Consider the following 26,783-nt stretch of genomic DNA (forward strand, 5'->3'; position numbering starts at 1 on the left):
GTTGTTTTTTTTTTGTTTTTGTTTTTTCAATCCATAAATCAATACAAACTGATAAAAACCAGCCAGGTCATCTCCACATGCATAAAAAGAAAACAGACTTCACATTAAAAAAAAAAAAAGAAAAAACAAGAAAAAGAAAACTGCGTCGATTGTTGTACAGTCGTAAAGTTGTGAGAAAAACAGAACCAATCCAGCAACGAGTACTTCAAAATATGTATTGTACAGTGAAATAAGTCGTCTTTTGAAAAGCTGCAACAGAAACTCTCCTCTGCCAAATCATTCAGACTCCATCTTTAAAACAAAACTAAACTAAAGTCTAAAACGTTACGAGGTGTTACCACTACCAGCCAGCTCGTTGTCCTTTTCTACCATTTTTAATTTCACCATCATCTTTTTTGTGTGAATTTGCATAATTAAAAAGGGCGGACACCTCTTCTTTGAACAGCTTCTACAAAATGGAGGTGCTCCCAAAGTTCTTGTTTGTAAATATCTAGAAAATGCATATTTACAAGTATGTTCTAGAAATCTGGACCTCTGGATGCTGAAACCAAAAAAAGAATAAATCCACAGTAAGAAGCTCTTTGCTTGAAACGAGTCGTCGGTTTCACCACAACCAAATAGACTCGAGTGGGAGAAACTGCAGTGACTTTTACTTTTACCGTTATCTCCCCAATTTGCAGAAAAGGAAAATGTTTGAACAGTTCATGAACTTCATAAGAAGCAGACCAAGCACTGGATGACTGTTGGCAGCACCGTTTCACTGTCGAAGGAAAGAAAGCAGAACAAAGCAGAACTGATTTCACCAGGATGAGTGGAATCATCCGTCAGAGCTTCGCTGCGTATCAATAATGAGCAGTTGGTCTCAGTCAGAGGGAAGTTTCTCCCACAGCAGAGAAGCAGACTGAAGTTCTGCTGGGAGGAAACGGTTGGAGCAGAAGAGGCGACGCTGCCGGACCAGAACAACTTGACAGATTCATTCTCAGTGTCTAAAACAAACAGTCAAAGGTTTTTGAACAGCCTGGTTGGGTTTGGTTTTTTAACTTTTATACTTTTTAAATCGGACTTTAGGGTTGATATTTGTTCCAAAAAATAAAAATAAGACTTGGGAATTAAATGTGAGAAATGTTTGAACTAGATGATTTACTCCTGAACAATATAATATTCAATTGAACTACAGAAAATCCTTAAAACACCAAACGGTGGTAATTTATTAGAATAAGTAATTTCTAAGGGAATAGGATAAGATAAGATATCCCTAGGAAGAACCATGCTTCATTTGAAGGGTTGGACCTCGAGCGCATGGAGCCTCAGGGCTTCTCATGGCAGTCAGTGATGGGACCTGGACGTCCAACAAATTCAAGGTTTTCTTCAAGCAGTACTTGTAAGAAAACTACAAGATCCTGTCAGGATTGTTTGATTTTTAAGTTTGTTAGGAAACCAAGCGACAGAGTGAGGAGAGGAGAAGTGACAGAGCGAAGGAGGTTCAAATGAAGCGTTTCTCTTTAAAAGCTCCTTGAATTTTAAAGGATGCTTTTTCTTTTTCCCTTTTTAGAAGTAATGATGAAAAGAAATGAGAGTACAATTGGATTATTCTACTGGAGTTAACATATTTAGGTGTAATGGACCCTAATCCACTGATAGAAAATATCTATTTCATTAAAAAGCCTCCGTGTGGCGACAGCTGCAGAGTGGAGAGGAAACCCTGAGCTCAGCCTCCGATGGGGCAGAACGGACTTAAAGCTTGTGAGGCGTCGTAATAAAGCCAAGATGAAGCCGGTTCTGCAGAAACACGTGAAGCCGACTGACTTCCCAACGGGACAGATTCAAATCTCTGATGTGCGACAGAAACAAGTCACACATTCCCCAGTGAACGATGTCGGTCATGCTCCGGCTCCAGACTGTTCAAAAACCTGTGACTGGAAGGATCCCAGCGACCACGACACGCCGCCCGCCATCGGCCTTCACTTTCACAAACCTTTTCACAAATTAAACACAAAACTTTACAAGAACATGACAAGCAACATAATTCTTACTTCTCGTCCGCGGCAGTTTGTACGTGGTGACTCAGACAGGAGCTACTCCAGAAAGTAAGGACGAAGAAAGAACCTTGGAGAGGTTGAGGAGGACCTCAGAGCAGAAAGCCAAGCCTGGAGGTCGGAGATCTTTGAGGCAAACAGAGGAGGAATGACGACTTCACACTGCATCTATTTCTGCTGAGAGCTCGTGAAAAGTAAAAGAGGTCATCAATATTACTCTGGGTTTTCTCCATAAATAATCACATTTACTACCAAGTCACAGAGGACGACTCCCGGCTCAGGAGGTCTAAGGGTTAAAAATGAGAACTCATAATGTGAATGGCTAAGCATAAGAGGGATTTAAGGACATGTCTGTGGCATACAATTCAGTCTTTTTATTTTCTTTCTATGTACAGATTAGAGGAGAATGTGTCTACTTCTATACACGGTTCCATGTAGATTCTGTCAGTTGACCACTTAGCTTTAGTCTGTCGGCACAACGGGAGGATGAAAATCAAGACGTAACGTCCACTGAAAACAGAGCAGTGAGAATAAAAGAAATAAAAAGTCTACATACTTCAGTAATCAACAAAACCAACTTCAGCAAAGGAAAATAAGCTAAGTGGCCAACTGAGTCTCGCCTTTATTTTTTTTTATTTTTTATTTTTTTTAGCATTACGTACATATACAAGTGTAGATAATATAAGTATATATTCATATATACATAATGAGTATGTATATATACCAGTAATGCATTCATTATATATACTTACTTTTTTTCACAGATATGTGAAACAGGAAGGGGAAAATAAAAGACTGTTACAAATCAAAAAGGTAAAATGAAACAAAAAGCAGAAAACAAACCTACTGATAGAAACAATTTGTAAAAAGCACTTTGAACTATTTTTATGCTGTTTTTTTTGTTTAGTTTTTTACATTTTTCTTTTTTTTTGTCCTTTATTTTCTTCATTCTTTTCATGACCTACTGACTACGTGGAAGAAGCGCCACTCATTTAAAATAGGAGTAGTACCCATTGCTACCGTTGGAACTTCCTATACTCAGCTCCTGGAGGAGGGACAGGGGGTCGCTGTTCTTCTTGGCCTGCTCAGGACGAACAGCTCGGGGCTTGGGTGGAGCGCGGAGCGCGCTGGCGTAGGACATGGTGGGTGCTTTGTTTAAACCTGGAGCCCCCTGGGCGGGCTCAGTGGGAGCCTGCGATGGCGGCGGTGGCGGTGGCGGCGGCGGCGGCGGCGGCGGCTGCTTGTTATTGGGCATGAGAGGAGGAAACTGGTGCTGAAGGGAGTTGAGCGCGTGTGGATGCGTCTGCGGCGCTGCCGAGGCTTCGGCTTTTACCTGCTCCTCCGTCTGACGAAGAGCTTTGGAGGCTGTTGGTGGACAGGAAACACAGAAACACATTGAGGGAGGTGGAAGAGGAAAATGAAAATATGTCCTGGAGAGTAAATAGTGGAAACATGCTCCATTTAGGGACAGGGTCGATCCGATCCAGTATCGGGTTCTGATATCAACATAATTCACGGATCAGTAATTTCTGATCCAACCTGCAGAGGTTCCTGATCCATGATCCTGGTCTGATCCATGATCCTGGTCTGCTTCATGGTGCTGAAATGATCCCCAGTGTTTCCCTGCTGCTGCTCTGCTCGCTGGCTGCAAACTGTGGACTGGATTTCCTGAAGGGAGGCGGGTCTCAATGAGACCAGGAGGAATGAGGCAGGAAATCCATTCCACAGTTTGCAGCCAGCGAGCAGGCTAGGGAAGTAGCACTGTGCTATCCAACTTTTCATGGCAACATGTTGCTGTTTGGACGCATTTTAGTCTCACAACACCACAAAGCAACACAGCAACGTGCAATGTTTGCAAAGCAACGCAGCAACGTGGATGTTAGCAAAGCAACAGCAACATTTGCAGTTACAGTTTTGTTATTAGACTATAGTGGTATATGTATAATAAAGGCTTTCTATTCTCTCTCAGTACACCTTAAGTATCCACCTGAGTATTTCTATGAATAAACACGACTTCACGTTTGCGTTCCTTTTCGCTGTATTGATTCACCAATTGAATTTGTTGGTCAAGTAATTGGGTAATGACATAATCAATTTCGTTTTGGAGGGTTATGAACACTGATTTCAGCAACACTCAAACATACTTCTGCATACTGACGAGCTAAATACACACTTGTAGTGAATCCAAAACTACTCTGGTTTACAGTTTGCTTTACTGATAGAAGGTTTTTCTTTCCTAGTTAATGTCACCGGTCTGTCAGGTTTGTCTTATTGAAAGGATAAAGAAAACAGAGGTCAGACTCTGGCACAGCACATAGAGCAACTCCAGTAAAAGTAGAGCGACACCAACCTAGAAGGTCCCGGTGCTGAGCCAGTGTGCCGGCTCCGTTACATGGAATGTTCTGGAACGGACCGGGACCCCCGCCGTTACTGGGCCAGAGGTGGTCGTGCGAGGGATAGTTGTAGGGAGCATGGGGGTGCTGATGATGCTGCATGTGGGGGTGCGGGTGGTCCTGGGTGTCTGGTGCACAGGGCGGGGGCTGCTGGCAGAGGGCGCTGTGAGCGCTGGCTGGAGACGATTCGTCCGGGTAGCTGGAAGAGATGCGGCGCTGATAGAGCGGCCGGCCCGGACCTCTGGGTTCATACTGCAGGCAGGATACAACAGCATTAGATTACAGGAGACGGCAGAAATAAATACAGGAGCGCTCATCATTTAGAAACACGTTCACTTGTCGTAATTTTTATTAAACCGCGGTTTTGAAAACTAAAATGCTCAGATTGAATTAAATGCCTGTTGACTACTTGATCAAATATTTATAAGCATGAATAATTATCAGTCTTTCAAATGCATGAAACTATAAATCAGTTTTGTCACCGAGGCTATAAGGAATACAGAAGTGAGACGAAGTGCGTCCTCTTCCACTCCTCCAGGAAAAGCAGCATTTATGACGTCTTCATCCCTCCACACATCAGATTCATCACAATTATAGGTCTTTATTTGCCTCCAGCAAAGGTCTTATTTATTTTCAAAGTGTGGTTTAAAAGCTGCACTTTAACATGAAGAGAGGAACTTTTGAAAAGAGCTGCAGCATCAATATACCTGAACCTTTTCAACTACCAGAGAAAATTTCATGCAAAAAGTAAGAAATATATTTTTCTGAAAGCCAACATTTCATTTATTCCATCTGGAGGGGAAAAGGCATAAAACCCATTTGACAAGCTAAATATGAAGAACCATCACCTCGTCTACATTGTGAATGGCTGTGGCTGCTGAAGTTCTGGGAGACAGCGGGTGGTACGACTCCTGGTCAGGACCTTGATTCTGCTGCTGCTGCTGCTGTTGTTGATGTTGTTGATGTTGATGTTGTTGTTGTTGTTGATGTTGTTGATGTTGATGTGGCTGTTGATGTTGCTGCTGCTGGTGCTGATGGTGAAATTGCATCAAGTGGACATTGTCCTGCCTGCCAGGGTGAGCCATGATGGGCAGTCCATAAGGAAGGCTGTGAGCCTGGTTGGCCAACAGGTGGTTCTGCTGTGGTGGACTCACTGACGTGGCGCCGCCATGCGGCCACGGAGCCTCTTGGAGAAGGTATTTGACCTGGGATGGAGGGGGGCTGGCAGAGTGGGCCGGCGGCTGATGTGAGAAGCCCCCAGTGTTGTACATGGGGGCTCCTGGGTGCTGCTGCAGGGCTGGGTTATTGAGAAGGTTGTCATTAAGGAGATTCCGACTTGCCTCATGGGAGTAAAGTCCTGATGGAAAAGGGCCGGCGTGATTTGAAAGGGGAGTTAAAGAAGACGAAGGGTCGCCTGAAGCACGGGACTGGGTCTGGCGGTACTGCAGGAGACGGGACTGAGGCGGAGGCTGCATCTCCGCTGTGTCCCTGGGTTCAGGCTGATCCTGCGGAGGCATTTCTCTCAAGAGGCCGGGGTATCTGGGGGCGACAAACAGTTTCTTTACTATGCAACATGTAGCCTGGCCAAAGGAAAGCAAACTAACTAAGAAGTTATTGTTTGCACTATTGTTTTATATCAATCTGGTTAATCAACATTATTTCAAAGTGACAGAAATGATGAAAAGTAGTTAAAATAATAGTCACTTTTAATTTTAAAAACAAACAGCCTTTTAATCCTAACCTGGTGAAAGGTGGCCCAGTAGAGGCCGAAGGAACCGCTTCATCATCCATATTGGCACCAAGTCCCCAGCTGGCTGCGCGGAGCAGCTGATGGGGAAAGCGAGCCATGCTGGGCTGAGCCAGGTGTGCCAGCTGTTGGGGCAAAGGAAAGGCAACGCTGCCCTGGAGGAAGGGGCCTGCTGCCTCCCCCCACTGCCCCAGTCTGGCTGCCTGCTGCTGCTGGCTCAGGGCCTCGAGAGCCAACGGACCCTGGAGGTCTGAAAGGGAAACCACGTGATTAGTGTTGGAGTTACAGGTGTGGCCTGCATGTGTCTGAGAAAAGGTAAGTATGTTAAGATTCTCAAAAAAAACCTCAACGATCAAGTAAAAGGAGTTATAATCCTGCTTTTTGTGTTATTAAAACATAATTCCATTTTAACAAGCAACACACAATTCACAGATCTGTGGGGAACTGAATGGAAAGTAGCAACAATCAGCATGTCAGGAAGGTTGTTTCACGTCTTCAGCACCACAAACTGGCAGTTCTGAACAAAAACCTAAATATCTATACGCCTGCACACAACGCTCAGCTGCAGTACTGCCCAGGTTGCTGATTACAGCCAAAGAAAACTCAGTGTGAAGGACACATCCAAGTCCTGTTGTTGTATTATTATAATTATGTTTTTTGAATCCTAAGTACTAATATTTTTAAGTTCATTCATGTTTCTTAGTTTTTATATAAATGCAAACATATTTTTCTCTCTGCCTAAATAATTCACATCACAAGTGCCAAAAGGAACAAGTTGACACCACGTTCAAAGTAATTCCATTTTAAAATGAGCACCAATGATTTGTGATCGATATGCTGTTTGATATCGATTTTCAATTGCACTTAAAATATTGTTCAGGTAATAGAGAGGCATGGACTTCCAAAATAATATAGAAGCTGTAGAAAATGAATTCATTTAGTTGAAGCCAAACTGCACTTATTTGAACATTTTTATTGAAAGGGTCAGCCTAATCTGACAGAATTATTTGTAAATTTAAAGCATTAATCTCATTCATGCTCCATGTAGGGACGGAGCCGATCCGATCCGGTATCGGGTTCTGATATCAACATAATTCACGGATCAGTCATTTCTGATCCAACCTGCAGAGGTTCCTGATCCATGATCCTGGTCTGATCCATGATCCTGGTCTGATCCATGGTGCTGAAATGATCCCCAGTGTTTCCCTGCTGCTGCTCTGCTCGCTGGCTGCAAACTGTGGACTGGATTTCCTGAAGGGAGGCGGGTCTCAATGAGACCAGGAGGAATGAGGCAGGAAATCCATTCCACAGTTTGCAGCCAGCGAGCAGGCTAGGGAAGTAGCACTGTGCTATCCAACTTTTCATGGCAACATGTTGCTGTTTGGACGCATTTTAGTCTCACAACACCACAAAGCAACACAGCAACGTGGATGTTAGCAAAGCAACGCAGCAACATGGATGTTAGCAAAGCAACACAGCAACATGGATGTTAGCAAAGCAACGCAGCAACGTGGATGTTAGCAAAGCAACGCAGCAACATGGATGTTAGCAAAGCAACGCAGCAACATGGATGTTAGCAAAGCAACGTGGATGTTAGCAAAGCAACACAGCAACATGGATGTTAGCAAAGCAACACAGCAACATGGATGTTAGCAAAGCAACGCAGCAACATGAATGTTAGCAAAGCAACGCAGCAACGTGGATGTTAGCAAAGCAACGCAGCAACGTGGATGTTAGCAAAGCAACGTGGATGTTAGCAAAGCAACGCAGCAACGTGGATGTTAGCAAAGCAACGTGGATGTTAGCAAAGCAACATAGCAACATGGATGTTAGCAAAGCCGTAGTCCAGCAGGGCGGCGCTCTGCAGCCAGACCTCAGTGTTTTCAGCCTCCAGCTCTGGGAGGAGAACAGCTCTGACATCAGAACAATGAGCAGCAGCTCCTCCAGGCTGTCAGCAGGAGATTCACACCTCCGTGAAGCTGCGTCCTACTCCACCCTAAACTCCCTGGAAATAGTCCCAATGGTTGGAGCTGCGTTAGAGCTGGAAACATTGTGTTGCTGCTGCCTTGCTCAAGAGTTTCCCCAGGGATTAATAAAGTCATTCTGAGGTTCTAAAGATAGAACTAGTTTATTATGAGATGATGACGTCACGCAGACCCCCACATTGTCCACATGGAACTAAAATACTTTGTACTGCTTCCTTTACTGTCCTGATACTAACCTCAAGTTGTCTTTAGAGAGAGTACATGAATACATTAGTACATTTCATACTTTACTGTAGAGAGGAGTTTATTACAGCCTCTTATAAAGTTAACAATAATGATCATAATAATATTAAAGCAAACAGAGTTCTGGTATCAGAATAGTGTCGTATCGGCAGAGATCCAGATTCAGGTATCGGGATCGGAAGAGAGGAAACGTGGATCGGTTCATCCCTAGCTCCATATCATAGAGAATTAACAATTTAACTGAAGAAAAAACCTTTTGCTTGAGCACATTAATGGAGAAGATTTGTTCTATATTTCTGTCACTCAAATAAAAATGAACAGAAACAAATTTGAAAAGTAACCATGTAGTGACTAACCATGTACACACTGCTGCAACAATGGACATGATGAAATTAAATGTCAGGGTGTATTCATTCTATTAATCACACTGATGAATCACAAATGAAGTAAATAGAAAAATTGGTATTGCAACCAATGTGAGTTATTTTTCATTACCTCTTCATCTCCGTGTCTCATGCACCAATTAATTTATTAGTGCATTAAAAGCCAACGCCTGGCTGATGTTAGTAATTTATCGATAAAAACCATGGATATTATTTTCTCCAGCCTAACAATGGGGGGGGGGGGGGGGGGGGTCCACTCACCCAAACCATCTGCCAGGTTTGCGTCCTGTCCTTCTTCTCCAAAGCTGCTGACCCTGTTATGCTGCGACAAGCCTGGATGGTGGCCTGCTGGGTGGCCTGCTGGGTGGTGGCCCGCTGGGTGGTGGCCCGCTGGGTGGTGGCCCGCTGGGTGGTGGCCCGCTGGGTGGTGGCCCCCTGGGTGCCCCATTGGAGTCCTAATGGAGCTGCTCATCTCTTCCATGGCTCCAGACTCCGGCCCGTCCAAAGTGGGTGACTGGACAGATCTGTGAGTGGGTATTGCACCACTGAAGAAGGAAGCATTGTGACTTCCACCAGAGTAGGCAGGACTGAGCTGCTGCTGCTGACTCTGCTGGGCCATGCCCGGGTGCTGAGGCTGGTTGACCCGATACGGAAGCCTGGAGACGGGATACTGCTGAGGGAAGTTTCTCCCGCTGGCAGGATGTGGGGGGAAAGCTGGGTTGGGGGGCGCCAGGTGGTAGTTGAGGGGTCTTTGAGCGGCTGAGGGGTCTTTTCGATGGAGCAGCGCGTTGGGAAACCCAACCAGTCCATCCGTCTGCAAATCCAGACTTCGACTTTGGCCCGGGTCTAAATCTCCCTAAACCAAAAAATATAAACTCAGATCAAGGCACCATCGACAAGGACATAAGAGTTGTCCACTTTAGTTTAATCTAAGTGTAGCTGAAATAGGCTATGTTAAAAATGTTAACAACTTGCCTGTTTGTCCTTCATATCTGTATTTTTTCTTTCTGGAGTCTGAAGACGGCTCTGTTCTGCCTTGGGACATCCTTCTAATTTCCCTGAGTCAAATAAGACCAAAAGAACAACACACCACTAAATAAATAAATGATTGCTTTGTTGTTCTGAAAACATGATTGCTTTTCCCCCGTTTCATCACCCCACCTCCCAACAGGAAATTACACTAAAAGCACACCGTTTCTGATGGGATCAGCCTGTAGCTCCTTGTCTGGGCTGGGCTGACCCATTCCAAGAGGAGAGGGGTGGGTCACCCCACTGTACGGAATAGGGGAGCCTCGGTTCTGTGCCTGCAGCAGATTGAAGTTGTAGGCCATGGCGGCAGGGTGGCTCATGATGCGAGGGTCCACAGCGAAGCGATTCTGGTAACCAGGCCAGGGAAGCTTCAAACAAAATATAAAAAAAATAAAAAATCCATATTGAATCATATCAATAACATCTTAAGTCATATGGAGACTAAGTAATGCACATTTCCACTAATGCAGGAGTATGAAAATTTGTGAATTAACAACTTTAAGTAACAAAATAAAAAATAAATAAATGTAAAAATAAAAACACATGACATTTTACACTGTCGGTGGTGCATTGTTACATTTTCCAAATACAAAAGATTGAATTTTCCAACATTGGAAATGTGCATAAGATGACTTGGCTATCTATTAAAATGTTGCTTACAGGCAGAGGCATGGACATGACCATGTTTCCACCGTACACTGCTGGAACGTAGAGGATGCTGGCGCCGGTGTGAGGATCGATCCTCTGCACAGGACTGGGCGATTTGCCCATAGCAGCCGGCGTGCCGCCCAAAGGCGGTGTGAATGCACGAATGGGGTTTCCCATTAACACAGCTGGGCTTGGTTGGACTACCATGAGACACAGAAAAATACAAAAACATGAGTAATACAACAAGATCATCTAATTCAGAGTTTGTATGTAGTCTAAACACAAGATGTACTAGATTCTAGTACATCTTGTGTTATAAGAACTCGATTGTATATGTCGTTATTCATTGTACAGTGGAGGAATTCTTTGAAATTCATGTTCAGAAACGTTGTCCGAAGCTGTATAGGTGGAGATGCCCACCTGTGCCCACCATCAGTTGGGCATGACAACGCCGACTGGCACAGCCTGTGACCCCGCTACTGATTAGTTCACGCGCCGGTACCCAATTTTCAAGAAAAACACTTTATATAGTGAGATATGAAGGTAAAACCAACAGCAGTGAAAACAGTCAAAATGAGCTTTAGGGCCCAAAGGGTTAAAAACCTCCACCATGAATAACTGTTGATGCCGGCGCATTTATATTTATTTCAGTGATCCTTTGGCGTACCACTAGAGGGAGCCCCGAGTACCACTAGTGGTACGCGTACCACACTTTGAGAATGACTGTACTAGAATATGAACAAAAACGGACACCAGGAAGACATGACTTTTTTAAGTTAAATCTTCTTTTCAGATGCACCAATGTGGGTTCTTTATAAGCCCCTAAAACAAAACCATTCTTTCACTATTCTACATAATGTTGTTGAAGGTGGAAGTGCTTTGATGGCTTCAACAGCCCCGGGCCTTCATGCATCTATCTGGGCTGCTGCATCACACTGGCTCATATCACCATGTAGGGAAACAAAGAGAACTTGTACTGCAGGAAATAGTGACTATAGAGAACAAAATACTGTATTTAAAGCAGTACATTATTACATCAATGTTTTCATTGCTCAATATCAATTTGGCCGACATATGTGCCTGTGTACTTTTTCCAAAATTGGAACCATCTATTTGGAATCGAATCACATGCCTGTGTTTGAATCAGTCTTTATTAATAGAGCACCTTTCAGACATCAAAATGCAGCACAAAGTGCATAAACAGTCACAAATAGGTTGGCAACGGTCCAAGACATCTTGTGGTTGTGAACTACACATTTACTTCTCAGTTTTAATTTTGAAACGTTATAACGTACACCATAAAACTACTTAGGAGGGAGTGAAAGAATTTACCTTGATCCCCGTCCTACCTTATTACCACAGGACAAGTATTTTGAATTTAAATACGTATAAAATAGACGCGTTGTTACATTTTTGTTTGTCTTCCTCGCCGAAGTTCAGACCACTTTAGAACAGAAACCACTAAATGATTTCAGATTTATCTGTAGTGTTCCTGTTATATCAACTGTGGAATGAAAGCTCCGTGACTGATGAAACATAATGAGCTGGTTATAAAGCAAAGGGGTCTTACACAGTACTGTTGGATAAAGTATGATGAACTCACCATAGCCGTCAGGAGGAAGGTGCTCCGTGTGGTTTGCATGTTTCCCCTGAAAGATTAAACAGTTCCAGGTCAGAAAAGAACAGAGTATGAAGGAGGCAAATGTGTGAATGAGTGCAGTAGGTACAGTATGTATAGTCTGCAGTAATACATAGAAAAAGGTATATCTAGAATATGAAGTCTTGCTTAATAAGAGCAGGTATAAATGCATAATAAAAAGGTGAAACTACAAGGTATTCATATTCTACCTCAACCACTGAAGGTATGAATTACATTATCACACCAGAGTTGTTGTTTTGAAACCACTCTTGTAATGAACATTTTACTGTGAAGCACTTTGTGTCACAATTGTTCTTGAAAGTGACATTTTCTAAAAGAAAAGGACGACGAGAATTTCTTCAGCAAATTCTATCTAAAGATCTGATCACCTACTATAAACTGATAAAACTCATTTCTTGGACTGAAAAATTTAAATATAAATGACAAAATGGGCAAAAATAAAGAACCCAAGGTGAAGTGACCACATTTGTTCTTCAACATTTATCTGGGTGGCATGTACAATTTTGACCACGACACAAAAGTGTTGACTTTTTTTCACAAGACTCACAACACAGCTCCATCCACAGTACGTGTACACAATATGCACTGCAAAGAGACATTTAAGGATACAAGTGAAAATGCAGGACTTTGGTATTCAATATATTATTCAGAGAGACAGCTGAGTTAAGCAGAAACTACTTTGTGGTGCCACCTCAGAAATGACTTCAGCCTGCAACATTCCGCCAAAGCATTTTATCTTTGGGTCTGACTGTCACACAGACGAAAGACAATGTTTATGGGTGTTTGAAATACAGTTGGACTTGTGAGGTAGCAAGCCCACCAGCCCGAGCTGAAGAGGAGCCAAACTAAACAACACTATGAGAAACAACAGCAGAGATACAAACGTTCTGTTCACTTCCAAACTGATTCCATTTAACTTGGCACCTTAAACACAATATCAGAGAATTGAAATAAAAACGGGCTGATGTAAAGCCTATGGACTGCTGTGCAAACGGCTCAGAGCTGGAGAAACAACTTCTTAAAACTGAGGTCTGATGTTCTGGCGCAGACGCAGCTTTGGCTGGATGCCATTTCAAGCTGTAACACCAACTCTGCGATGTCAGACACACAGGGCACCTCAACCTCATGGTGATCTGATCTAACCACACTCTCTAATGAGAATCCTCCTCAAAACGCTGCCTCACGTTCGCCACAGATGATTAATCCTACCAAACAATGAACCTGTGAGAGAAAAAACAACTGAACGTTACAAATACTAAATTGCAATATATTGGCTGTCACATGGAGGACGTGGCTGCTGATTCTGAGCAAGCAGCTGCTGCAAGTCAAACAAAAAGGAAAGTGGAAGAAAATAAGTGTTCTTCTTAAATGGGACACCCTCAGTGACGGCAGCAGTGCTGTGGTGCGTCGATCTGTGGCAGGAGCTCTGGTTAGAATACAAGGAAAAGAATAGTAATATGCCAACTGATGTAGTAACCCAATAATAATATGGGTGCGTTCTTTCTTTCAATTCAAGTAGTACAACATATTTTTCCAAAGTCTTGTGTATCTGTCTGTCAGTCACATTACATGTCGACAACCACTTAGCAAAATGGACATTGATGTGGATTTGTGTTATATTTGAGAACACTGCAGGAACCGGACTGAACAAGTGCAATGAGCAGTGACTCAGTGAAGATACTGGGGAGTACGATGAGCCAAACAGAGGTGCTGGACTTTGTTAAATAGTATTCAAAGCCGCTCGAATGCTGCTTCTCCAACTCTTTGGGTGGAGTAGTGACATGCTATGAAGGAGCAGGAAGGTGAACACGAGAGCGACGATGGCAGGAGATCTGTGTGCAGAATAAACTGGAGAGCAGCAATCTGCCACTTCAATCAATGAGCCGCTTCTAATAAATTCCTCCTCACTACCAGAGAGCCACATTGTGAAGGGCAATTCTGCCACAAAAAGTTAAAAGAATCATGGCTGCTCATTTAATGAAATTGTTTGTCTCTAAATCGAATAAATATGATTTATTCTGCTGATTTTATTTTACTGAACAACTGAAAGAAAATACATTTTTTTTAAAATAAAATCTGCTTCAGAATTACTTTATAAACAATTCATCTTGTTATTACCTTTGAAAACAATGGTGAAGATCGGCTTTGGGTCCATTTCCATGTCTGTTGCAGACTGTATATAAAACTATGTGAGAAGAAAACGTCTGAGATATTTGGTACACCTCCACCAAGTATGTGTGCGCATGAACATGATCCCTGTGTGCGTCACTACATTAATGGGCTTTAAAATATTAATGACAGCCGCGTTTTCAGTATAATTATTTGATCCTTGCTATTAAAACAAGATTTGGCTTGCAAAAACCATTTTGTAAATTTTTGCAAGATAAAATGAGAGAGAATCATCTCATAGTGGAGACTGCTTTATATTCAAACCACTATGGTACTGACCAGCTCCTGTGTGTGCAGTGATGATAGTACACACTAGAATACCTCAGACACCAGAGCTTAGTCTGAAAATACTAAATGCTTAAAAGATTAAAATTCACAACTGAAAAGAAAAGACTGTGAGGTACATTTTAAACTCCAAAGAGTGGCTATAACTGAATTACAGCTGTAAGTGGGTGGACTGTATTTTTTAATGTGTGGGGAGAGAACATGAGCAAAGACTCCCTCGATGACATGAGCTACAAGCAGAATGCGCTGATAAAATGCAATATTGTCGCCATGTGATGTAGTAACAGCACACTGGTGTGCGCTCTATAGCGGTGATCCACACAGGCTGACTGTATGTAGGAAAAGGAAGACGGGGTGCATGTTGAAAGCCAGCTGATACTGCAGAGCTTTGGCTCATTAACCCCAGTGGGAGATCGCAGCAGGCTGGCAGCTCTGGTGATTTATTTAACCTTTATCTTGGGGCAAAAAAGAAGGACGGACACACAGAGAAGACCTGAGCTCAGCCACCAAAAGACAGATCATTTCTAACAATTTTCCATCTGTGAGTTTTTCACCCTCGACTAGTTTCAATCGGATTGTGTTCTGTGCTCACACAGGCAAACAGCGGAAAGAAAATAAAAGAATTAAGCATAATTTATTTCTGAAAACCCCAATGTACCAGACAAATTCATTAAACACATTTTAAGACACTTCACTTGACAGAAGATGAGTAAAGCCGCAATCTGAGGCCTCTGAGCGTGTTGAGCAGATTTATAGATAGATTTTCAACAAAAGCTTAAGGGATGTTTTTAAATTGTTAAATACAAAAACTTGCTTCACATTTAACTTCTCCTGGTCACTAGTGTGGATTGCATCTGTATCAGGACTCAGACCACCATGTTCTCTCTCATCTATCTCTGTTTCTTACTCAACTGACGGAGGTAAAAATGGCAGGCTGGTTCTTACTGTGCTCGTGTATGAAATCTTTCCATTCTTTGCACTGGTGGAGCTCAGACCGGTGTTATTGTGTTGCCATGAGCTGCCAGGCCGCATAATTAACGGTTCTGACTTCAGTCAAAACAAAGAGATATGAAAATATAAAATAAACCGTCACTTGCATCTTGTTTATTCTATTTCAGATTTCCATTTTCATGATTATCGAAAGACAAAATGAACCAGCAAACTGAAAGGAAGTACTAGCCTGTCAACAGTAATTCCTTCAAGAGTAGAATCGTCCCCCTGTAAAGCAGCTTACCTTAGGGGGTGACTGCTGCTGCTGCTGCTGCTGCTGCTGCTGCTGCTGCTGTTGTTGCTGCTGCTGCTGCTGCTGCTGCTGCTGCTGCTGCTGCAGCTGCTGTTGCTGCAGCTGCTGTTGCTGCAGCTGCTGTTGTTGCTGCTGCTGCTGCTGCTGCTGCTTGTTGGAGGCGGGCTGTGCGTGCTGAGGATGGGGATGATGGTGGGGATGAAGGCCCTGTGGAGCAGGGTGGTGTCCTTGCAGGGGCCTGAGCGCTCGGGGGATGAACTCTGGTGCCAGCGGGTTGAGGACGTAGGTTTTCTTAAGTTCCAGGGCCTCCAGTTGAGACTTGATCTGCTCAAAGGTGATGCCATGTAGACTCGAGTTTTCATGGCAGATGGAAATAAAGTGTTCCCAGAATTTTCTGTAAATGAGTGGGGACAGAAAAAAGAACAGATGGAGTTTCTCTTCCATTCTCATAATGCATGCTTCATATTTTTGGGGCTGAAACTTCTATGTTTCGATCTGAAAAATCCTTGAAATAAACTTCTGAGAACTGAAAAATAAGCCAATTCGTCTAGCATTAACAAGAGTTTGATGTCCCTTCAAATGCTGAAATACACAATTGCAAGTGTGATAGTGAAGTTAAAATGTTGTATTTCCAAAAACATTTTAAAACAATATTTGCCACTCAGTTGAAATAATTATCTCCTACAGATAATAGTTCACTCAGAATTGATTCTTTGACTTGAAATGACTGGGTTCAAATGAGGAGATAATCACTCTTGCTTCCAAGTACAGCCATTTGTGCATTGTAACTGTAATGTAACTGTAACTGGCATTTGAGCCTACAGATTTGGTGCAGGCCACTGTTTACCTGAGGGGAAAATGGGTAATGACCATTGAGTAACTCATTTAATTCATTTGTTCTTATGTAGAAACCGAGTAGGACACCATGGAGGAGAAAAAAAAAGAGGCATCCTTTAAAAGGTGTTTCTTCCGTCATTCTTGTTGCCTGCAGACTGTCACTAGTGAACTTGGCTAAACTCAGTTACAGCACACAACTGAAATCCAAAGACTGTTTTCGTAGCACCTTAAGCACCAAAGCTACTTCTCACTGACTACATCCTCCCACTTCCTTCAGTTCCTGTACAGTCCTACACCTTTCACTGGTGGACATTCAGTGTGTTGTAAACAATGCATCCTTTTCCAGAGATTAGTTCGACTGGTTTGTGTCTGTCCGCTGACCATTTACAAACACACCAACTATAAAGAACAAACCCTGACATGTAGTGCTGACAAGCATAGAGAAAACAAGGTTGCTATGGAGATAGTAGCAGAGGTGGGCTAAACAGATTCAAATAACAAAAAAGGCTTGGAGCCAATGACCACCCACTGGTGATATGAAACTATATCAGAGCACGTCCAGTTTCACCTGAACTCTGTGGATCAGGGGCCACATACAGCCCAAATCCATCTCAAGTGGACCAGCCTGGTAAAATAGTGCCATAAAAACCCTCAAAATCTAAACTTTAATTGTTTTCTTTGTTGTGGCGCAGATTATAGGCGATGAAAATGTCTATATTTTTGCAAAAACCAAACCATTACTACAGAAAATGACTACAATCTCAGCATAAAGCCATTTTTATGATACCTTCTAGTGCAAAATGCAGTGAAATGTCCCCCCCAAAACAATTTAACGTCTATAATTGTATAACTCCGATTGTTTTTACACTCTGAGCATGACATGTCTGTTAGCAATGAAGCAGCTCGATTTCATGGTAGCATCACCGATATCTCAGCTTGGGTCTCAGTGTTGTGTCAAATACTCCTAAGAGCTTTGTTTTCTTTGAAATTTCTAGAATTTGCTTGGTCCTTTCCTGGGCCGGTTTTGGCCCACAGGCTTTATGGTTGACACCAGTGCTCTAGACACTAACATCCTGAAAAATTTAAATGCAACAATAATACAAGCATAAATAGTAAAGCTCAATCAGATAAAACAACATAATTTGCAATGTCCCAGCACTGAAAGCCAAAGGGTAAAATGTACCTGCAGCGACCGACAGAGCACAGCGCGATGGGGTCTCCCACGACTGCAACCAGCGACTGAGCTCTTGTGATGGCTGTGTTGAGAAGCTTGTAGTTGGAAAGGAAGCCGTAGTCCAGGTCCTCTGTGGAGTCCTCAACCAGCTGCTCTTTACGCTTGATGGCCGTCTGCTTGTGCTTGCAGGTGTGCCGTGTTCGCACCGTGCTGAGAAAAAGCACCCGGAACTGCTTACCTGCCAAAAGATTTCACTTCGTTAATAACGGCATATAATCACCAGAAAAGAAACTTTAGTTTTTTTGAGAGTGAGAAAAACAAGCTACTACATGTAATTTGCCCATTGGCTGTCAATATGCTGTGTGTTATCAATAGAAACAAACACTTGATGAGCCGTGATGTGAATGTGCCATTTGTGCTGTACTATAATAAGTGTGAATGCTTAATAAAATGACCTACAAATAGAAACAAATATATATCTAGTAATAAATGAATCTTCCAAAACCTTGAGCAGCTGGTGACAGAGCACAAACATCATCAACAAGACAAACTAGATTTTAGCTTCACCATATTTTCACACATTTCACGTGTGATTAATGAGGAAGTTAACTACCGGTAGAAAGCAGCTGGATGCGATACAAGTCGGAGCCTAATGTGGCTGAAGCTAAGGGGAAACTTTATGAATATCAAGTCATCATACGAAGGCAATATGGGCAAGCAAAAACCTGCAGCTAGATATGGAAATCATTGCTCTGGGTTCAGAGGTACCATATCATTTCACACAATCATCATCCAGTTTCTCTGACAGTTGTAGCTTCTACTGCAGACGGATCCTGGTCACAATAGATGAGTGGAAGGACTGATGCTTTAGAAGCTGGCTGGCATGGAAGCTTACTGTTCCAATTCTGATTGCCAATGTCTCTTAATTGTAATGCGTTAATCATTTTGGTTTCAGGTCAAAATATTCCAACATTTGGGAAGTGCAGGATGCTAGTAATGCCACCTATGGTATCAACGCCAGGACTTCACATGCTGCTAATTTATTATGTAGAGTTCTGCATATAGATGATGTCTGTGATCACAAGCCACACAAATACAAAACACAGCAGTCAATTGGCTCACCTTGGACATTGAGCACTCTTTCAACGCTGACCTCATGCATCCTCTTCTTCCGGAGCTCAGCACGAATACGAAATACCTGGTCGGCGTATGGCGACACCACACCGATGCTCCCGTCATCCAGCTTACCCCAGGCTACCGGCCACTTCTTTCGTAACTCCTCCACCCGTTCCACAATCTCAAACACCTGAGGAGTTGGAAAAATAACACAAGGGTTTTCAGATGATAACTTCAAGGTGTCATGCAACGTTCTGGGCTTAAAATGAGCTGACGATGAGGTGCCTGGTTGGCATAACAATGCAGAGAGGCTTTACCAACCCCCGGGACTGAAATCTGTCCTCAACCGTGACAGAGTTCCTCCAGAAGTTGGAAGGTGGGAGGAAGGACTGCCAGACTGTCGGCAGTTCTCACATCGACTCACTTTGTGGGATCAGTTGGCTTGTGATACAACTGAGCATTTGTGATTAAAGTGAATTTTAAAGCACTGATTTATCTTCTATTCTGAAGCCAAACAGTGGGATTGTTGTGTTTTTATATTGCTGGTGACTAAAGGTACAGGTGTATTCGCTGTGTGACTTCAAATAAGTATTAAAGATAATTTGAATATAGTGATGTGAGAAAAGGGGGGAAACAAGAGTCCATGTTCTCTTTCACATCACGAAGAAGTGAGAGCAGACAGGGGTGGGGGGCGGCGTCATCCTGGGTTAAAAGGCATCAGTTGGGGACAAATTCTTTGATGGCTCAGTGATACCACTGATACAACATAAAACCTCTTTTGTTCTTCAAAGTCCATCAATACAATAGTAAGCAATGCCTAATAGAAGAGGGGTTCTGTGAAAACACAAAGGCTGATGTGATCTAAACCACCATATTAATCATTTATAATTCCAGGAGACAGATTTTCTGACTTTTGTTCACAACTGGAATGCAATTTAGTTCTTATGTTGTCAACCTCATGAATGGTAGATTAGCTGAAGAATTTAAAACAAGAGGTCTTTATGAGTTTGTCGTCCCCCGCCCACTTGGGGTTTAGAGCTTAGAAATACTGTTAGAAGCTTTGAACTGTCATGGAAATATTGTCTTCCACTTGAAGTTAAGCCATCTCAGACGCTTCCACGTGACAACCAAATGACTCCGGGGTTTTTTCACCATTGCATTTTAATTCCCAAGATTATGATAATGTTGCTAACTGTTTGACATGGGTGCTGTATCAAGGAGACAGGAGATCATTTGTTTGACAGCGCTCTGAGAGTTTGGCAGCAGAATCAAGATGCGTCCATGTTTCAACTGGTTGGAGTATGTCTGAAAAGGGTCTGGGGGCCACAACTGGTGAATGTAGAGAAGAACTCATCAAAGCTGAAATCCTGGGTGTCAGATGAAGGGTCCTAATTAGGTTTATGGGTTTCAATTCCAGTCACAGTTAAAGGACAGTGAGTGTCCTAATTAGTTATGATGAGACAAAACAAAACTGTTCATCAGCTTTGTGACAATCATTTGACATCTGATTAAACTCAACTGAACAATCTGAATTCAGTTCCAGGCCATGGGTTAATAATAATAACAACAATAATAATAACAATGCTGCATTGTATTTATAGGTTTCTTACGAAACTCTGACAATTGGACACATTGTGAAGGTTGAACACTTTACATAACAAAAACAGGCAAAATGAGAGTTCTAGGTGAAATACTGTTAAGTATGTGATAAGTTACAAGGAGTAAGATGAAGCCAGTCTGAACAGAACAGTTTGAAGATTTTATTTCAATATGGGTAGCAGGAAGTTGGTGGGGCAGAAAGGCTAAATGATGTCAGTCCTGTGGTGAACTGCCAGAAGGATTGTTTATTTCAAAGCGTTCCGTGAGCTCCATATGAGATAGATTATGGTGGGCTATGAGAGTGAGGAGCCGGATTTTAAAGTTGATATGGTAACGAACGAGCAGCCAGTAAAGCTTCCGTTATATGTTGTGGAGTAGGACTTCTGGAGAGGATGAGGGTAAGTTAAAATAGTACTAATAATTATTCCTGTATGAGTGCAGTGGCATTCTAACCACTACTGTTTTTGACACCAAGGACACGGGTCCACCACACAGTCACTTTCAGGTGATTTACAACTGAATAAGAATTAAGCTGAATAGAAAGGTCGAGAATCATTATGCGAAAGATGATAATGAAGTAAGTCACTTCATCATGTTAATTTCAGCATGAAAATGTCAGGCTAAAACACTGGGGCAGTAGCATGCTGAGTGGTAAAAACAGCACAATCTCACCGTCACCCATGTATCATTAGACTGCAGCGAGTGGATTACTTTCCTGTCTGATGTCAACTGCGTTGTTTGTTTGTTGCTTTCAGGTCTCTGTCTTATTCCTTCCTTTCTCACTATCTCCTAACCCCTACCGGTCCATCAGAAAAGTCTCCATCTATTGCTCATGTGGCAATGTTGAGATTTTCTCTGTAAAAGTACCATTAAATAATTAAATATGACTACAAAATCCAATCAGAGTAACTGGATTTTTGACTAATTTATGAATTTAGCTTCCCAAATTAATATTCACAAGGACTCTTGGGGCCTATTTTTGCTCAACACTTATAAGCAGTTAGATATGAACGGAGTCTTCTGTCCATCTTTTTCATGTGTGTAATTTGATTTCAAGGGATCCAGAGGATGCGATGCAAAGCGAGTAGTACTACTGATGACCACGGGGCAGTGCCGTGTGGCGTAGCTCATGTCCAACCAGTGAAGGGAACAAAGAATACAACAGAGCTCGGACGACAACAGAAATTGTGGATTTACATGAACGGGTTCCTGCAGGCACATCTACAACATATCACCTTCAACTTTACACTAATTTAAATTGGACTGCACTCCACTGAATGCATTGCTTAACAAACACCAACGTCATAGATGTACAGAAGTATAAAGGCTGTGACGCATGCCAACGTTTGAAATGCACGTACCAATCTACCTGTGTGAAGGGAGCGCCATTGTGCTAAGGGCAAACCAGTTGAAAATGAGATATTTTCGCAGTGTGCTCAAATATAAATAAAGCCATGTTCACCATGATTGATTAAATATCTTTGTTCATTCATAAGCTCCCATGAAATAATGAGACATTAAAAACACACAGCAGTTGCAGTGGGGGAGCAACTGGGTTTAGATCATTGCCAATATTTTCAGATTAAGATGAGCACCATCACAAAGATACAGCCATAGTGCATTATGTACTTGTATAGCTACAGAAAAACAAGGTAATGCACACGCTTACAATCCAGTGATAAAATGACAGCTCGACCTTATGTGGATTAAATGCAGTACATTTAATAACTCTTCAGAGTTTGAGGAACTGGAAGAGTAACTAGCAGTTGGTTTGGTTAACCACATAATTACAAGTCAAGGGGTAACAAGTTGTAGTAGGGATTTTTTATAGACTCAAAGAACATAAAATATGCTACAGGTTGTAGTTATGTGCGCATAAGAGAAGCACACAGGGAGCAATTATAGCACATGTGAAAACCGAAAAGAAAACAAAGGCTGCATCTGTTCAGCACCTACCTCAGCGTTGTTGTAGTAGGCAGTGCTGTTTTTCTCCTGAACATCTTCTCCTCTGGCTGTGAAGAAGGTCAGAGGGTAGAAGTCCTTATGGGAGGGCTGCTTCCCACTTGCCATCAGCTTCCCATCGTAAAATAATTCTGATGTGTAGCTTTAGGAAGGCGGGGGACAGGAGAGGAAAAGCACGCAAGAAAATTTATCATAAAATCCCTTAACATCAATCTGTAAGAAAAAGGCACCACAAAGAGTTTTATATAGTAAAATCCAGTATCAACACTGTTGAAATCTCCATCTATAGTCAGCAATTGTTCACAAAGCCAACACATTTCAAGAAAATAGCATACTTGTTTCATTGATTTTGACTGATATTGACTTATTTCATCCATGGATACAACCAGAACTGTATTAATTGGTATTCTAAAATCCCGCTGAATATTTCTGATCAAAACAAATAATTCAAATCAAACCCATAAAATGCCCTCTTTGAAATTGCTGCTTAAAATCCACCTATTCTGAACTACTGTAATCTTGTGTTTTGTTTGTGTTTGGTTTTCACATGTTTAATCATTGGTGCTTTGTTTGTCTCAGGTTGTAATGAATATTCAAGTTTCACGGAAAGTGATCTGTGAATAAAGTGTACTTCATTGGATCAAATTAAATTAGAATGATCAAATCTTTAAGACTTTATGCTGGTGCAACAGCCGGTAAGCCACTGCAGCCATCAGGAAAATACAGACCAGAGCAAGCCTGACTGTGTTCTGCTCACAGACCATAAAACAACAACTACATTTTAATTTAATATAACCTCGTCTTTAAATATATCCATCTATATATACACCCCCCCCCCCGACGGCCCTTTTTTTCCCAGAAAGATTCCGTCTGCTTGGACCCAGCCTGAGCAGGATTTATGCTTGGTCTGACCTGCATGTCAGATGGTTGGATGGTGTCAAATCTGCACTCCCACATCTTTATATCGTAGGATAAAAGCCGTCTATGTGAACCATTCTGGGTCATTTACTGAACACCACAATCAGCCAGTCACTCACACATGAACAGCGTTTTGTTGGAGTTATTCAATTTCTTTGGCGTAATGAATCACTACAGCTGCATCCCTAGAGAGGTTTGTTTCCAGTGGAGTTGCTGGGAACCAGTGAACCCCCCCCCCCCCCCACCCTGGTCCTCTCCTTCCCCATCAATTCAGCTTGAACCTTCAGAGATTGCACACAAGGCAGCGTTGAAGGCTCACACCTACTTGATGATTGCTTCATGGGAGCGGTAGTTTTCACACAGGAGGATGCGACAGGGGAACTCAGAGGGGTAGTGCTCATACAGTCGGTCCAGCAACGACACATGCAGGTTACGCTCCCGTGCAAACTCGCTGTACACAAATGGGCTGAGCTGTGAACCAAAGGAAAGAAAGGAGTTTTGGTATGAAGGTTAAAAAAAAAAAAAAAAGACATTTCCCCTCTATTCAACCAAAAATATTAAATGTCTCAACTGAAGCAAACCCTCAACTAACAGTGAAGAACTCTACAAGAACTATTTTTAGTGCTTTGAGACTTCAACAGTATGATGGTCTGGTCGTTCAAAAACTCCACACTGAAATCAGAATTTGATCTAAATCACCTCCTGAAAGTTGGACTTTATACCAAGTGACACTTCTGAACCCTTTCAGTGGCTAACATTTACCCAACAAGCTTTAGCAGCAGGCCAAGTTACATAAAGTACATTTTTTTATAAATGCAATTATTAGATGTAGTTACATACTTAATTGACATGACAGCTGCTTTAAATAAGACAGGAAGTAATCCATGATTGAATAAATGCTCCAATACTTATACAATATAGTGTAATCAAGTTTCAACCCGGAGTGAAAATATGTTGTGCGTAGATTTAACAGAGAGAAACGATTGATTAAATACACCCAAACCGTCCCAGCACAAAAAAACCTATCCTTTTCAGTTTTCTGTTTGATGCCCTTCAGATCACAGATAGACGTTTATTTTTAGGCCGAGCCTTTTTGTAAGTGTACCAGTGAGAGCGGGACAGCTTCCTTTAATGAGATTTAGCACAGTAAATAACAGAGAAATCGATCAAGGCCTTCATTGACCATTTAGCTGAGATGAAAAGATGGAGTGAGGAGAAGCAGGAAAATGAAGACCAATGTCTTTTCTGTGCCTGCAAAGTGACTGAGCTGTGATAAACGTCATTGAGAGAAAACAGATGGACAAGCAAGAAGACATTGTCCTTTAAAACATTTTTTAATTTGAGAAACATCAAGTAATTACTGCATGGCAGCCTCTCGCCTCAACCTCGTCCACTTCCTACTGGTAATCCTGCACACTGTCTGAAAAGCAGGAGTCAAGGAAATGAGGTTTTAATTCCTTGTGTTGGCTCAGAAAGCTTGACTGACGGGAGTTTATATTTGTGTTATCTGTGGCTGAAGTGGTCGCTGAAGCTGCAGCTCCACAGAGGCTGCTGTCTGCTGCTTTGTATTTTCAAGTAGGTGAAAACAGCTTAATAAAATGTATGATGCAAGGACAATTATGACTTTGCTCTAATGGCTCCACTCCCGTCTTGGAATACAACAGTAGAGAAGCAAAGAGCAGCTGGATCTTTTTGGTCATAACTAAATCTAGTCATCGCTGGTTTGGACTGTGTTTCTTCCTTACCTGCATGTGGTCTCCAGCCAGCACGATGCGGGTGGTCTTGCTTGCCAGAGCAAAAGGCATGATGGTTTCACACTCCATAGCCTGGGCTGCTTCATCCAACAGGATATGACTGAACAACCCTGCCAAAACAAACCAGATGAAGCATGAACAAAGGGAAAAATATTGGTTCATTTAAATGTAGGTTTTTGGTTGTAAAGGAACATCAAATGTATTTTTTCAATATTAACTACCAAATATTAAAGTTGTACTTTTCATACAAGTGGAAAAGAAAAAAACACAGAATTGATCAGTCTCACGAAAATACACTAAACCACTAACTTGGAACTGGCCAATAATTGAGTTAGTAGCTATCACCAAAAAATGTCTTTAAAGCAACAATATTAGGGCTTTTGCTTTTTCAGTGATTGATAAAGTATTACACTTCATTAGCCTGTAATCAATGTCATGCAAATCATAGACCAAATACACATACAGGCATATAAAGGCACCTGCAACTACTTCATATACAACCACACTGGAGTAAATAAATACAAGTTTAAGACCTCAAAATCCTGCAAAACAAAGGCAATGTGTGGGCGTTTTAAAAAGGACTGAACGGTGGCCTCACCCTGATTTAAAAAGCTCACAGTACTCGGTAAAGTGAGGGGAGGGGATGAAACAGCATGGCAAATGAGAGCTGGAGCAGACCCCAGGGAAGAGGGAGATGCTGAATAACAACCAGCATAGACCCTCTAAAGCTCCACCATCTCCACGGGAAAGTATATGCAGACATGAAATGTGACAGCTGGAAATAAACTCAGTGACTGTCAAAAAGTAAACAAGCCAAAAAACAGACTGGCAAGAAAAGATGTGAAGAAGTTTGATTTGAGGCAACATTTGCTCCGTGTTTGAACAAAATGCCTACAAAACACATCGCGGGGGATTTTTTTCTCTTAATTTTGAAGCTCTTAAACGGAGCTGTCTCTTAATGGCTTGCGCCTCACCGAACCACCGGCTGATCTGGTGACCCGCCGTGGTCCTGATAAAATGGCAACGTGACATAATTGACCATTGGTGGAATAACTACAAGTAAAGTCATCTGTTACAACAGGTGTTGTGTTAATTGTCCAATCAGTAATGCACCAAACAACAATATGTGCAACATGCCCTCACTGGTCACATCATCACTACACTTTGAACCCCATTGCGAAGAGCCCTGATCCTTCATAGCAAAGATTCAACCTGTTCTAGAAACGTTTCTCCATGACTATGGTCCATATGATCATTGATGTCACACCACATCAGGTGTTCTTTCATATTAAGATGTGGTGTCTGAAGGTGATTGGAGGCCAGGCTGGGAGGAGCCATGACAAGAGAGTGCCCCAAGGTCCTAAACAGAGATGGTCAGCAACAATACTCGGTAAGCTGTGGCCTTTAAATGACTTGGCATAAATACAAAAGGAGCCCAAATTGTCCTGGAAAATATGCCCCACACTATTACACCACTATAATCAGCCTGGACTGTCGACACAAGGCAAAGGGGATCCATGCTTTTAACTTATTTACATGGTATTCTGACCATAACATCTGGATTTTGTCGGCAATAATGAGACTTGTCGCATTCGGCCATGT

The 26,783-nt window shown here is 42.2% G+C and overlaps 1 protein-coding gene across 2 annotated transcripts in view; it reads right to left on the reverse strand.

Moving 5' to 3' along the window:
• Nucleotides 1-1,556: 1,556 nt before the first annotated feature.
• The window catches only part of helz (helicase with zinc finger), a 55,258-nt gene continuing 30,031 nt past the window's right edge, over nucleotides 1,557-26,783 (reverse strand). Inside the window, exons 19-33 of one of the 2 annotated variants that reach the window (XM_080463708.1) lie at nucleotides 25,173-25,291; nucleotides 23,753-23,898; nucleotides 22,504-22,651; nucleotides 18,955-19,138; nucleotides 17,842-18,070; nucleotides 15,813-16,215; nucleotides 12,068-12,113; nucleotides 10,477-10,664; nucleotides 9,980-10,184; nucleotides 9,763-9,845; nucleotides 9,049-9,643; nucleotides 6,171-6,426; nucleotides 5,278-5,968; nucleotides 4,387-4,681; nucleotides 1,557-3,401 (exon numbers count right to left, since the gene is read on the reverse strand). In XM_080463708.1, the coding sequence (XP_080319834.1) occupies nucleotides 3,025-3,401; nucleotides 4,387-4,681; nucleotides 5,278-5,968; nucleotides 6,171-6,426; nucleotides 9,049-9,643; nucleotides 9,763-9,845; nucleotides 9,980-10,184; nucleotides 10,477-10,664; nucleotides 12,068-12,113; nucleotides 15,813-16,215; nucleotides 17,842-18,070; nucleotides 18,955-19,138; nucleotides 22,504-22,651; nucleotides 23,753-23,898; nucleotides 25,173-25,291 (3,965 nt within the window). In that variant the 3' untranslated portion in view covers nucleotides 1,557-3,024. Of the gene's footprint in view, nucleotides 3,402-4,386; nucleotides 4,682-5,277; nucleotides 5,969-6,170; nucleotides 6,427-9,048; nucleotides 9,644-9,758; nucleotides 9,846-9,979; nucleotides 10,185-10,476; nucleotides 10,665-12,067; nucleotides 12,114-15,812; nucleotides 16,216-17,841; nucleotides 18,071-18,954; nucleotides 19,139-22,503; nucleotides 22,652-23,752; nucleotides 23,899-25,172; nucleotides 25,292-26,783 lie in introns of both variants that reach the window. The other variant, XM_080463709.1, reaches the window with a different exon arrangement.

The sequence above is a fragment of the Lipophrys pholis genome, assembly GCF_963383615.2.
Source record: "Lipophrys pholis genome assembly, chromosome: 5".
Taxonomy (NCBI): domain Eukaryota; kingdom Metazoa; phylum Chordata; class Actinopteri; order Blenniiformes; family Blenniidae; genus Lipophrys; species Lipophrys pholis.